At 39.0% G+C, this 14735-nt stretch overlaps 1 protein-coding gene across 1 annotated transcript in view; it reads right to left on the minus strand.

The window, feature by feature from the left end:
- The window catches only part of OSBPL6 (oxysterol binding protein like 6), a 104313-nt gene that overhangs the window by 12865 nt on the left and 76713 nt on the right, over positions 1–14735 (minus strand). Inside the window, exons 16-19 of the mRNA XM_042782250.1 lie at positions 7764–7851; positions 7024–7277; positions 1821–1958; positions 1448–1511 (exon numbers count right to left, since the gene is read on the minus strand). Of these exons, the coding sequence (XP_042638184.1) occupies positions 1448–1511; positions 1821–1958; positions 7024–7277; positions 7764–7851 (544 nt within the window). The remainder of the gene's footprint in view (positions 1–1447; positions 1512–1820; positions 1959–7023; positions 7278–7763; positions 7852–14735) is intronic.

Genomic DNA, 14735 nt, shown 5'->3' on the forward strand with positions numbered 1-14735 from the left:
TGCTCTCTCATTTTGTGTGTTTTTTCAGTTGAGGAGATTCATATAAGAAAAATCACTGTGGGAGCAATGAAGCCCCCTTCAAACCATGAAGGATCTATTTATACTTAACAGTCAAATTTACATATATTTTTCCTTTCCAAAAGCATTTTACAACTTTTGATTTTTATGGAAGTTTTTACTATTCAGACACTGGATACTTATTAAGTGGAGTTCTGGTGGCATAGTGCCTTAGGCATTTGACTGCTTACCAGAAGGTTGATGGTTCAGACTTAACCACTCTGTGGAAGGAAGACTGGGCTATCTACTTCTGTAAAGATTTACTGCCTTGGAAACCCAAAGGCAGTCGCTATGAGTCAGAATTGACTCGATGGCAGTGAGTTTGTTTTTTGTTTTTGTTTGGGTATTAAGTAGAGGGTTCAATCCAAACCTGAGTCTCAACGAGTAAAAGACTAGACTACTGCAATATTTATAAATCCAAATAGACTGTAACCACTAATAATATGCTGTAAAGCCTTCCTTCAGAATAAAATCTCTTTGCACAGACCAAGAAGCAAGAAGGCAACCTGTATAACCTCCATGGTATGGATGCAGACAATGAGGTAAAGTGATCACCTTGAGCTACTAGCAAGGTTAGCCTGGACTTCTGCTGGCCCATAAGGCTGGGCCTCCTAGATGAACAATTTCATTTCTTAAATGACATAGTTTCATATTTAAACCAAGAAATTTAATTCAGCATTATGGTAGTTAAGTTTGTGTGTCAACTTGGCTGGGCCTGATTGAGTGGTTGGACAGCTGGATGTAGTTATTTTCCATGGTGAGACTGGTAATTACCTCCATGGTGGAATCTATTGGAAGCTGAGTAGCTCCTTTAGGGCTATGGTCTGCTTTCAGTATATAAGAAGCAACTTTGAGGGAGGTCTCCAGTTTTTTGGCATGCTTGAATCCTCCAAGTAGCCAAGTCTTCATTTGGCAGCCTGGGATGCTCTGCTGATCCTGGGACTTTCAATGGATTTGAATGAATGGTCTTCTATGTGGTTTCGTAACATCAGGACTGTGCCATTTTATTTGCTGACCTTGGGATTGTTAGCCTCAGCAACCAGTAGCTGCCTTAGTGAAGAAATGCCTCCAGCTTCAGTGGGCCAGGAGCAAGAGGCAGAGCTGAAGTCCAAGGTCAAGGGGCTTTCTTCCAGCTCCTAGAGCCTAGCACTTTGAACTTGGACTTATAGCCTACAAAATTGTAAGAGAATAAACTCTTATTTGTTCAAGCCATCCCATTTGCGGTATCTTCTGTTAGAGTGGCACTAGGTGACCAAAACAAGCATCACTTGCCAATATTCTCTAAGTTCAAAAAGTATAAATGTAAACAGAGTATAATGTATTTTTAGAAATAAGAAAATTTTTCATAGACTCATAAAGTTGATTTTCAAATTATAACTGAAATACAAACCTTGCCAAAACACAAAATTCTTTGATTCACAGTGACAGGCAGAAACGGGTGGATGATGGCTAACCTGGTAATTAAAAATAAGAAAGCAATAGTCATCAATATTAAAACTTCTATATATAATAATTTGTATACCATATATTGGCCACAATAAAATAAAACTACTCATTTCATTCATCTATACTAGTGAATTATTCTTAAAATGTATAAGTAAATTACTAAAACTGTAACTTTTAAGATGTTATGTTTAAACATGGCAAACTTAAAAACATTCGGGCAGATTATCGAAGTGAGTTTTCTGTTAAATGGTATCAAAACCACCCAAAACAGATGGTTCCCTCCAACTGTACACTCTACTGAGTTCAATGGGACTTACTTGTTCTGAGAAAAATCGGAATCCCTTGTCTTCTCTAATGCATTCATAAGTCTCCCCAAGGACAGGGTTGAATGGCTTACTTCCTGCTCTGAAAAAGGTGGAGCAATATCCTGAAACTGCAAATGCAGCAATAAGAACCTGTTAAAACATTTAAGAAAGGAAAAGAATATGTTGTTGTTAGGTGCCATTGAGTAGGTTCTGACTCATAGTGACCCTATGTAAAACAGAACAAAACACTGTGAGGTCCCGTGCCATCCTCACAGTCATTGCCATGTTTGAGCTCACTGGTGCAACCACTGTGTCCATCCATCTTGTTGAGGGTCTTTCTTTTTCACTGACCCTCTACCAAGCATGATACCCTTCTCCAGGGACTGGTCCCTCCTGATAACATGACCAAAGTATATCAGACAAAGTCTTGCCAACCTTGCTTCCAAGGGAACGTTCTGGCTGTACTTCTGACACAAATTTGGTTGCTCTTTTGGCAGTCCATGTACATTCAGTATTTCTCAACAACACCATAATTCAAATCTATCAATTCTTTTTTTGTCTTCCTTATTCATTGTACAGCTTTCAGACATACATGAAGGACTGAAAATATCATAGCCTGGTTCAAGCACATCTTAGTCTTCAAAGTGACATCTTTGCTCCTTAATATTTTAAAGATGTGTTTTGCATTAGATTTTCCCAATGTAATATGTCATTTGATTTCTTGACTGCTTCTTCCATGGGCATTGATTATGGATCCAACTAAAATGAAATCCTTGACAATTTCAATCTTTTCTCCCTTTATCACAATGTTGCTTACTGGTCTAGTTGTGAGGATTTTTGTTTTCTTTATGTCAAGGTGTAATCCATATTGAAGCCTGTAGTCTTTGATCTTCATCAGTCAGGGCTTCAAGTCATCTTCACTTTCAGCAAGGAAGGTTGTGTTATCTGCATATCAAAGGTTAACAAGTCTTCCTCTAATCCTGATGTTGTGTTGTTTTCATATAGTCCAGCTTCTCACATTATTTGCTCAGCATACAGTTTGAATAAGTATGGTGAAAGGATACAACCTTGACACACACACTCTTACTGATATTAAACCATGCAGTATCTCCTTGCTCTGTTTGAATGACAGCCTCTAGGTCTATGTACAGGTTCTGCATGAGGACAATTAAGTGTTCTGGAACTTCCATTCTTTGAAACATTATCCATAATTTTTTATGATCCACAAAGTCAAATGTCTTTGCATAGTCAGTAAAACACATGTAAACATCTTTCTGGTATTCTTTCCTTTCAGCCAAGATCCATCTAACATCAGCAACTATATCCCTTATTCCTTGTCCTCTTCTGACTCTGGCTTGAATTTTTGGCAGTTTCCTGTGGATGTACTGCCATAACTATTTTTTAATTATCTCCAGCAAAACTTTTCTTGTGTGTGATATTAATGATATTGTTCAATGATTTCCACATTCTGTTGGGTCACCTTTCTTTGGAATGGGCACAAATAGGAATTTCTTCCAGTCAGTTGGCCAGGTAGCTGTCTTTCATATTTCTTGGCATAGATGCATGAGGTCCTCTAGTGTTGCATCCATTTGTTAAAATATCTCAATTGGTATGCTATAAACTCCTGAAGCCTTGTTTTTCACTAATGCCTACAGTGCAGCTTGAACTTCTTCCTTCAGTACCATCAGTTCTGATATGCTACCACATGCTACCTCCTGAAATGGCTGGATGTCAACCAATTCTTTTAGGTACAGTTAATCTGTATATTCCTTCCATTTTCTTTTGCTGCTCCCTACACCATTCAATATTTTGCCAATATTGCAACTCAAGGCCTGAATTTTTTCCTCAGTTCTTTTAGCTAAATAAATGCCAAATATCTTCTTCCCTTTTGGTTTTCTAACTCCAGCTGTATGCACATTTCATTATAATACTTTACTTTATCTTCTTGAGTCAGTCTTTGATATCTTCTGTTCAGCTCTCTTACTTCATCATTTCTTCCATTTGTTTTAGTTACTCCAGCTTTAAAAGCAAGTCTCTTCTGTCATCCATTTTGGCCTTTTCTTTCTTTCCTATCTTTTAGTGACCTTTTGCTCACTTCATGTATGATGTCCTTGATGTCACCCCACAGCTTGTCTGGTCTTCAGTCATAAGTGTGCAATGAGTCAAATCTATTCTTGAGATGGTCTCTAAATTCAGGTGGGATATATTCAAGGTCAAACTTTAGCTCCTGTGGACTTGTTTAAATATTCTTCAGCTTCAACTTGAACTGACACATGAGCAATGGATGATCTATTGCACAGTTAGCCCCTCACCTTGTTTTGACTGATGATACTGAGCTTTTCCATCATCTCCACAAATGTAGTTGATTTGATTCCTGTGTATTTTATCTGGTGAGGGCCATGTGTATAATCACTATTTATGCTGTTGAAAAGAGGTATTTGCAATGAGTAAGTTGTTGGTCTTGTAGAATTCTCTCATGTAATCTCCAGTGTCATTTCTCTCACCAAGGCCCAATTTTCCAGCTACTGATGCTTCTGCTTTTTCCCCAACGTTCACAAGCCATTCACCAGTAATTATCAATGCATCTTGATTGCATGTTTGATCACTCTTAGACTGCAAAAGTTGGTAATCTTCAGTTTCTTCATCATTAGCATTAATGACTGATGTGTAAATTTGAATGATAGTAGTATTAACTGGTCTTCCTTGTAGGTATATGGATATCATCCTATCACTGACAGTGTTGTACCTCAGAATATATTTTGAAATGTACTTTTTGATGATGAATACCATGCAATTCCTTTTCAATTTGTCATTCCAGGCAAAGTAGACCATATGATGATCCAATTCAAAATGTACCCATCCATTTGATCTAATGCCTAGGATATCAAACTTTGTGTGTTCTTATTTTTGACAACTTCCAATTTTCCTGTATTTATACTCTATACATTCCATATTCTGATTATTAATGGACGTTTGCAGGTGTTTGTTCTCATTTTATTTCCAGGTCTGTGTGTTCCTTATTACCCTAGATTTTACACGCTACATGTCAGTGTGCACTGATTTGATGTCATTTGCTTTTTCTATTATTTGCACAGAATCTTCTTGAACTTAGATGGGAAAAGTAAGTTAAAATATGCTTCCTATATGGGAACCAGCAAGCAATTGTGGTCAAGTGTTTTTCACTCATACATCCACCCAAATTTCATGATCATGAGTGTTGTGAATTGAATCATGTCCTCTAAAAAGACGTGTTGAAATCCAAATCCCTGGTACCTGTGAATGTGACCTTATTTGGAAATAAGGTCAGCCCTAATCCAATGACTAGTGTCCTTTTAAGAAGAGGGGAATTTGGATACAGAGACATAGACATACAGAGAATAGAAGACGATAAAAAGATGGAGGCAGAGATTGGAGTAATATGTCTATAAACCAAGGAATGTCAATGACTGCTGGAAACCACCTTTGGCTAGAAGAGAAGCATGGGATGGTTTCTACTGAGAAGCTCCAGAAGGAATCAATCTTAACAACATCTTGTTTTCAGGCTTCTGGTCTCCTGAACATTGAGAGAATCAACTTCTGTTGTTTTAAGCCACTCAGTTTGTGTTACTTTTTTATGGCAGTCCTAGGAAACTAATGAATATCACTGAGTTCAGATATCTAAAACTCAGTATGTAGGTTAAACATACTGAGTGAAAAATAAGCTAGGTAGATGGTTAAGTAGAACACATTTCTACCATCACAGCACCACATGAAGGTGGGTTGTGATGCTGGTGATTATCAGAGGTCAGGTAATGTTTCCCACACTCATACAAGATACCCAGGCCAAAGTACAAACAGGAAGTTACTTTCTCAATCCAAAGTTTGTGAACAAATGGGCTATCTTGATATTTAGGAAAAGCTGACAAGCAAGATAACCAGTTCCTGGTGAGTCAATTCTGACTCGCGGTGACCCCATGCATGCCAGAGTGGAACTGCACACCAAAGAGTTTTCAATGGCTGATCTTTTGGAATTAGATTCCCAAGACTGTCTTCCAAGGTTCCTCTGGGTAGGCTCGAACCTCCAAACTTTCAGTTAGCAGCTGAGCATATTAACCAGGGATCCCAAAGCTAAACCTGTAAGGAATATGATCCCTTTACATCCTAACTTTAGGAACCTTCTAAATCAGAGATAAGTCACAAAGTGTATCTGAAACTTTTTGGCCCTGCATGATTTATGCAAACAAACTCTCTTTACTATGCAGTAAGATTGTTATGCAAAAACCATGCCTCCAACCTGTGGGCTTGGGACCATAGTCGCAGGGGACATCAAGCTCAATTGGCATAACATACTACACAAAACATTGTTCCACCTCCTACTTGGTGAGTAGCAACTGGGATCTTAAAAGCTTGCAAGCAGCCATCTAGATGCAATGATGGGTCTCTCTGCATCCAGAGCAAAGAAGAATGAAGAAAACCAAAGATTTGTGGAAAGAATTAGTCCAAGCAACTGGTACACCATGTGATCTGCAGCCTATATGACTATGAGACCAGAAGAACTAGATGGTGCCCGGCTACCACTGTCAACCACTTGGAGGGGGATCTATGGAGGAGATCCTGGATACAGAGGGAGAACAATGTGGAACAAAACTCAAAAATCATTTGGAAAAAAAAAAAGGGGGGGACCAGGTTTGCTGGTCTGATAGAGCCTGGTGGAACCACTGAGACTATGGTCCCTAGCTGCCTTCAGGTCTGGAATTGAACCTACACCTATGGTTTCTAGCCAAACAGAAAACAGGCATATGAGTTGAACATTTACCTGAGATAGATACACTCCTTTGAGAGGACAATCATGGGAGAAGGAAGGGCTGTTTATGCACAGGGAGATAGCTCAGGGGGCAGGAGTGCATGGAGGGATGGACACAGGGAAGAGGAAACTATCAGGAGGAAGTGGGAGGGGAGCTGTTGCATTGTGGTAAATTGTGGTCAATGTCATGAGACAAAGTATATGTGAACTGCTGTATGGAAAGTGAATTTGCTCTGTAAACTTTCACCCAAATCTCTCTCTCTCTCTCTCTCTCACACACACACACACACAACAAACCATGGCTCCAATGTATATCATATATATCATCATATATATGCCTCCAAATAAATCATCCTAGTGAATTCTGGCTTTCCCTGGACTAGGGCTGACAAGTCTCTGAAGGGCACTGTTGTATGGCATTAAGCTTATTACCATGCGCTCGCAGGGATCATCAGTTTCCGAGGCCTTGTCTAGGAGCTCACTGTATTCAACTTCCTCACAGAGATGCTGCAGCGTGTTGAGGGGCTCGTTTAGCTCCACAGGCATGGAGACTTTAGACAGGTCTTTACCAATGTTGTTCCTCAAGATATTCCACAGGTTGATGTTACTGGTGTCAGGACAGGGAGCTGGGAGGCACGTTCGGCGCCCATTTCGGAAGGCCCCTCCTGTAAGCTCCCCATTGAGAACTGGAAGATGGAGAAAGATGAGAATCACAATGAAAAATACTTTGCTTTTCAGATTTCATAAAATCAGAGGGAAATAACCCTTCCAATGGAGTATGTTTTTTAAGTCTTCATCATACTCCCTTAAGAATAAACTGCATTATTTCAGTATAAGGTTGCTAACAACTATACAAGTATCAGTGTAAAGTCTTTAACACAAGATTTTAAATATTTTCAAATATTATTTAAGAGAAGTTAAATGAAAAATTTTAAATTTATTTAAGAAGGATGAAAATTTTTAGTGTGAACAAGAAGTAAAATTTTGCTCTTAACCATCTACTTAATGTACTTTTCAACCATCTACCTCAACAGATTTTACAAATATATAAACTACTCAACAATCAGCTGTAAACAGAACAACTAGTGAGGGGAAGAAAATGATTTAATTAAGTCAACAGAGTTGTAATTTGGTATATAGAAGAATAATGTGGAAGCTCAATTGATGCATACTTTGCCGAGAAATGTTGTCTGCAACACTGGTGTTGTCTTCAGATATATTATCACTCACATCACTGATGTAAGACTCATCATCTGAAGCCTAAGGAAAGGAAGACAATAGAAGGGATCAGAATACTTATTTAGTCTTGAAAGCTCCCATAATTAAACACTTAAAAACAAGAAATTATACCTACTCTTGACTTATCAACTATCTTGTTATCTGACATTTCACATTTATATTGTTGTTGTTGTTATGTGCCTTCAAGTCACAATAGTAAAAAATCTACTGTCTGACTACATTGCACATTAACTACATACCTGTGGCAATAATGACTGCTGAGGTGTGAAGCAAAAGTAACACTAGATGTGATGGTTAAGGTTCTGTATCAGCTTGGCTGGTTATCAGTGGTTTGGCAGTTATGTAACGATGTAAGTTGGCAGTTATGTAACGCTGTAGTCATCCTCCATTTTCACATGATGCCAGTTTTCACATAATGACTTGGTCTTTTAACCTAACCATGTCGCTAAGTGAGGACTAGGTGTACTTCCCAAATGAGAACCACAGGTCATAGTGACAAATGTATTTGGCATAGGTGCAGTGAATACTTGGGCTTCTACCACAAGCCAGGATATATCAATGGCTGGAAAGCAGTCTTTGACTTCAAGTAGCAGCCTCCCTGTTTGTTGGGAGGCCACTACATAAACAGATTTAAATAAAAATACAGTAAGAATGTGGACAAAGGAAGGTCTCATGACTCCACCAGGGGGAGTCAGCAGAGGCTGTCTAGAGGAAATAATATTTGCACTGGGTGTTGAAAAACAAATACATTCCCTAATTTTTAGAGGAGGAGACGCACAGGAAGAAGGAAGAGTGTATGCAAAGGCAAGGACCACAAGAGAAATCTTTATTCTAGGAATGGAAGAAGTTAGTGTGGCTGGGATACAAGGAGGAAAACAAGAGAGTCTGGTTGTGCATGGCTTCACATATATCCTATAGGTATTTGAAAACCAACAGAAATGCAAGGGAATAATAGAATTCGGTGTGTTTTCAGGAAAATACTGGGCAGCAGTGTGAAGAAAAAGCTAGCAGGGAAAGTCTCCAGATTTATTTGGAAGGCAGATAATAGGATACTGTATAGATCTCATTATGAAACACTGACAGCTTAGATTAAGATGGTAACAGTGAGCATGAAAAGGTGAAACTGTATGTGAGACTCTTATCTGAAGTACAATAGACAAAACTTGGCAGTTCATTTGGGGATGAAGTGGGGAGATTTAGGATGGGGAAAAATCACGAATTAAGCCACTCTTTACATGTGAGAGGAAGATACGGAACTAAAATTAAACCGAAATTTGCATGAAACTAAAATTAAAAGACAACATATGTCCTAAGAAGAATCAGAAACTGAACAGATAAGAAAGTGGAGGAGCAAGATGGAGTCACACAGGGGGAAATGGCCAATGCCGCTACCGCAGGCAAGGATGCTGTCGACGCTTAGAATGGAAGCAGCATTCTACTTTTTCTGAATGCAAAACCAAAACATTCTTACTGTAAAAAATTAGAAATTACATAAGGGTATAAAGATGAATACGAAAATCATTGATAATCTTGTTACCTAAAGGAAACCACTTTGAATATTTTGGTGGGTATTATTCCCCCGCTCTGGTAGTATAGTGTCTAAGGCACTTGACTGCTAACCAGAAGGCTGGTGGTTCAAACCCACCAGCCACTCCTTGGAAGGACGGTTGGGCAATCTACTTCCATACTGATACCGCCTCAGAAACCCAAGGAGGGGTGGCTATGAGTTGGGTCTGACTCAACGGTACATAACAACAACAATACATATATATGGATATATCTGTCTAAATCCACTGAACATGGGATTCAGTCTATATATTGTCTTATAGTGTTCTGAATATATTTCCATTATAATAAATACAGCACTCATATTTATTTGGAATGGCAACATATATCATTATATAGTTATAAGGAATTTAACCAGCATCCCTAAAGATGGGCAATTAAGTGATTTTCAACTGTTTATTACTATAAATAATACTTGGAAGAATACCCTTGAAAATACATTTTTGTATCTATCTATCTGATGATCTCATTAAGATTTCTTTCTAGGACTGAAAAACCTGGGTCAAATGGTATGTTCAGTTTTAGGCTTCAGTCTCCTACTGGCAAATTACTCCCAACCATATTAATTTGTTTTCACCAGCAGTATATGAGAGCATTCATTTTCCCAAACCCACCTGACTAATGTACATTGTTGATTTTTTTTAAGTATCTACCTACCTAATAAAATATCTCCTTTTCACATCTGTATTTCATCTTTTATGGACTTCCTTTTCCAACCTTTGACATGTTTTAGTTTTCATATATTGCATTTTTCCTAGCTTATGATTTGTTTTCTTAACTTTGTTTATGCCATGTATTTTCAATGTAAAAGTTTTACATCTGTATATAGAAAAAGAAAAACAATCAGTCTTTGTCTCTGAGGTTTCTGGATTTATTACTGATATTTTAAAAAATAAGGTAGTAAAGAGGAAAAGGTCATATATAGAAGGAGAGAAGAACGATTTGTCTGAAGGTTTGCATGAATGAATGATTAATTGTGGGTTTGCTTCTGCACACTGAGCGGGGTCTCAACAGTCTACAAGCAAGGCAAAATGAGAGTCAAGTCTTTCTTTGATACCTACATTTCCTACTGCAACTGCTTCCAAAGACTAGAATTTTACAGCTCCCATTGACAGCAATGGAGCTGAAAGTTAAACCATCAGGCTCATGAAAGGCCACCTTCTTAAGTGCAATAAAATAAATAAATAAATTCTTCTAAGAGATTACTCTGCAAAAACTAAGCAGACCCAGTTATGTTAGAGGAGACAAATGCCTACCTGAACCAAATTCATGTTGCATGGATGTTTATTGTTTGAACATTTGTTAGGAAAATATTCAAGTTTATTCTACAAAAAGCTATTAGCAGTTTATTCCACTTAAATTTTTATCTATTTCAAACTAATATATCATAGAAATGATCTGAAATCCACTCTAAAATGACAGTGGGCACTAGATCTATACAGATCGTATGTGTATGTGCTTAGCAGCTAAGGCTGCTAAGCTAAGGCTGCTAAGCTAAGGCTTATCAGCTCTTGCTGTGGTGCACACATGTTATCCTCCATATAAACTTCAGACTCTGTAGTATTAAATAATAGAATAATTAGCATACATTTTTTCCCCCCTTATGGCCAAGAAGTCCTGAAGCCAAATATTTCTCTTCAGCCTTAGGGATTCAAAAGAGCTCAAGAAATGCGCCACTCCCTCATCACATTTTTCCTAAATGAGACAAAGCAGTAGCCCTGCAGAAACTAGTTTAAAAGCAGAGGCAATGTATGTACATCATTCTGGAACCAATAACTTTCTTTTTCTTTTAAGGAACTGAGCATTCCTTAAGTGAACTAACTGTTTGGTAGATATCCCATAGGAGGATTTTTTCTCTCAGTCATGGATAATGTAAGATAGTTAATACCCAGGTATTTCTCAGATTAATCATGTTAATGTGCTGTTAAGCATTCTTTCCTTCCTCAGGTAGCAAATACTTACTGAGTACCTGCTCTATCCTCCCCAGAACTGTTCCAGTGCTGGGGACACAGAGGTAGATAATCTCTTCCTTCATGCAACTTACCTTCTAGTGGGGGAAACAGATAACAAACAAATAAAATGTATAAAGTATATATTTTGCTAGACTGTGGTTAAGTGTTACAGAGAAAATGTAAGGAAGAAAGAAGGATATAAAATATCAGAGGATTATGTGAAGAAGAACCTGGTTCAGCCACTAATTAGCTGTTTAACCTTTCTGAGCCTTACCTTCCTCATTGTTTAAATAGGGAAAGTAATACTATCTATCTCAGAATTAGCATGAAACTTAAATGAGTAAATGCATGGAACTGCATTGAATGGTACTGCAGTTATGCAAGTGCTATTAGAGTTAATCAGTGGGTCCAGCAGCAATATTGACACTACTCACTCTTCATTCCATTCCTTGAAGTGCTTTCAGGAAAGTGGAGATATTTTCATGGATGGTTGAACTTAGAACATGGTAAAATTAAATATATCTAGATCGATGACAGACCAATAGATACATAGATAGACAGTAAACATAGCAGAGACCAGCTAATTTGGAAGAGTGCTTTGGTCAGATGGATCAGTGGTACATAAATTCTTTTGTTTGCCATTTTCCCTTGCATCTGCTAAGACTCAAAACTATCTATCATTCAAAAAACAGTGTCACAAATAAAAGAAGCTGCTTTGATTAAAAAAAAAAAAAAAAGTGAAGGGGCAGGAGGAAATGGTAGTTTGAAACCTTAGACAGGGCAATTAGGGTAGGCTTCCCTGAAGGACTGAAGGGAATGAGGTTTGTACCATGTGGCTATCTGGCAGAAGAGTGTTCCAGGCAACGGGTTCGCCAAGTGCAGAAGCCCAGTCACCTTTGCAGTTGTATCGCAGAGGATCCAGTCCGAGCCTCTATGCAGCTGCTGCTAGGATTCACACACATATAGTAAATTAACCAGGTGGGCTTGCCAAAAGTCTGTTACTGTGGAGATCTGAGGAGCCTTCTGGGGGAGACCTCATCATTTAAGACACTCAGGCAGATACAGTAGACCTAAGAACAACGGCTTAAGCTGAAGTAGAGGAGCAACTCTGAGAACACTCTGAGTCTGTCACTTGGGTCTATGTCCTGGTCTAGTCCCTTCAAGTATTTAAGACTCAGTGCTATGATAAAGGAAGAAGTTTTAAGTAAAAATGGTTATTTTATGAAAACCTGTAAGATAAAGGACATCATTCCTGGCCTCTGGAAAGCTCCCGAAGAATACAGGTGGCGTGAGATGAAGCTACAGCTATCTTTGAGCATGGATGAGATTATAAGGGCCTTTGTATGATAGCTAAGGAGTTTGGATTGCTATTCTGAGGACACTGGGAAATTGGGACATAATCAAGTTTATATTTTAGAAAGATTAATCAGACTGCTCAGTGAAGAATGGACTGGAGGGGGCAAGAAGGCAGGCAGGAAAAAACCAGTCACGGGACTAAAAGGTAATGTAGGTGGTGAGAAGATGGCGGTTTGAATTGGAGGAGTGGCAGTGACCAAAACCAAACCAAACTCACTGCCATTGGGTTGACTCCAACTCATACTGACCCCACAGGGTTTCCAAGGATACAAATGTTTACAGAAGCAGATCACCTCATCTTTCTTCCATGGAGTGGCTGGTGGGTTTGAATCACCCACCTTTTGGTTAGCTGCCAAATTCCTTAATCACTACACCATCAGAGCTCCTTAGTGATAGTGAAGCTAGAGGCAAATGAATGGATCTAAGAATATTTAAGTGACAGAAGTTATAGACCCTGATAAGTAAATCAATAGGGTGGGGGCACTAATGAGAGAAGAAATGAAGGCAAATACCCAGGTATTTGACACAAACACTTGGATAGAAGAGTACTGAGATAGGCAATATGAGGAGTATGTGCAGGGTCATCCCCCCCCCCGGTGTGTATGTGTGTGTGTGTGTGTGTGTGTAAGGGATTTGTTGACTAATTCTTTTTTAGTCATGTTGACTTAGAGTTTCTGGTGGCAATGTCCAATAGGCAGCTGGTTATGTGGATTCAGAGCTAGCTCCTCACTCTCTCTCTCTCTCTCTAGACCTGCTCTCTTTTCGAGCTTCAGACCTAAATATTCAGATGTCTGCCAGATAACTCCACTGAGGCCTCAAAAGTAAACCTATCTCCACATGCCCCTGTCCTGCACCTCCCCATGGCTCTGTCTACAACTAGCTTCTTTCTCCCCGCTCACCCTCAGGGAAGAGGCAACACCATCATGCATGGTCACCTGTAGTAACTTGATTCACATCCTATTCATCTCTCTATCACCCTAGTACTATCTGAGCACCCCAGTCACATGAGCTCCAACTTCTTAGAAAAAGGTGAAAAGGGTTGCTTTCTGAGCAATAAGCTATGAAGTCAACAGATGATGGGTCAGCATCCAAACATGCAGAGTCTAGTTTTATCGTAACCTGACTGAAGAGGGAAGAGGCAATGGGAGCTTCGAAAAGAATCTGAAAAGGGAATGCTGTTAACATGTTTCCAATATGGTGCTCCCAGTGGAGGAGAGGTAGTGGCCTGGCTCAAGACACAGATACCTAGTTCATGTGGCAGAAGTATCCCTACAGTAGAGAAGAAAGTAAGGAGCTATTACCTCTCAATCCTCCTAGCCGCTAAGTTCACTCAACTCACCCCTCCTTCTTCCATTCCTTACTCACCAAGCAACCTCCTTCTCATGTAGATTTGTCTACAGGGAAAGAAGCACTAATCAGCAAGTATGATTATTCTGCCCATCTCCTAATTATCAGTTATCATTACAGATGATTAAACTGGCACTGGGCTTGTGAAGGGGACTTTCTGTGAACTTACTATATATATGGTGTGACTTGAGATCTGAGAGCCAGGTGCACTCCTTGGTATGCTAACAAATTTGATGCCTGATACAAGAATTCTATCTTACCTTTCTCCTATTACAAAAGTGATGTTCATTATTATCTACTTTGTTTTTGTTTTTTAAAATTACTCGTAATTCCAAACATCCAAAAACAACTACTACTGTCATGATGTTTCCTTCTAATCTCTTTTCTATGTTGTTATGTGCTATCCAGTCGGACTCAACTCATAGCGACCTCTCCTTGGGTTTCCCAGGCAATATCACTACAGAAGTAGATTGCCCTATCTTCCTTCCGAGGAGTAGCTGGTGGGTTTGAACCACCAGCCTTCTGATTAGCAGTCAAGTGCCTTAGGCACTATGCTACCAGACCTCTTTTCTATGCATATGGAAAATAACATTTGGCATTTCTTTTTTAATAAGAATGAAGAATGCATTTACAATCCCAAATGGCCAAATTCCTAATCAACTGGGTGGAGAAGGGTTTTGGCTG

This window comes from Orycteropus afer, unplaced genomic scaffold (genome assembly GCF_000298275.1).
Source record: "Orycteropus afer afer isolate SDZICR_OR568_19922 unplaced genomic scaffold, OryAfe1.0 scaffold00001, whole genome shotgun sequence".
Taxonomy (NCBI): Eukaryota; Metazoa; Chordata; class Mammalia; order Tubulidentata; family Orycteropodidae; genus Orycteropus; species Orycteropus afer.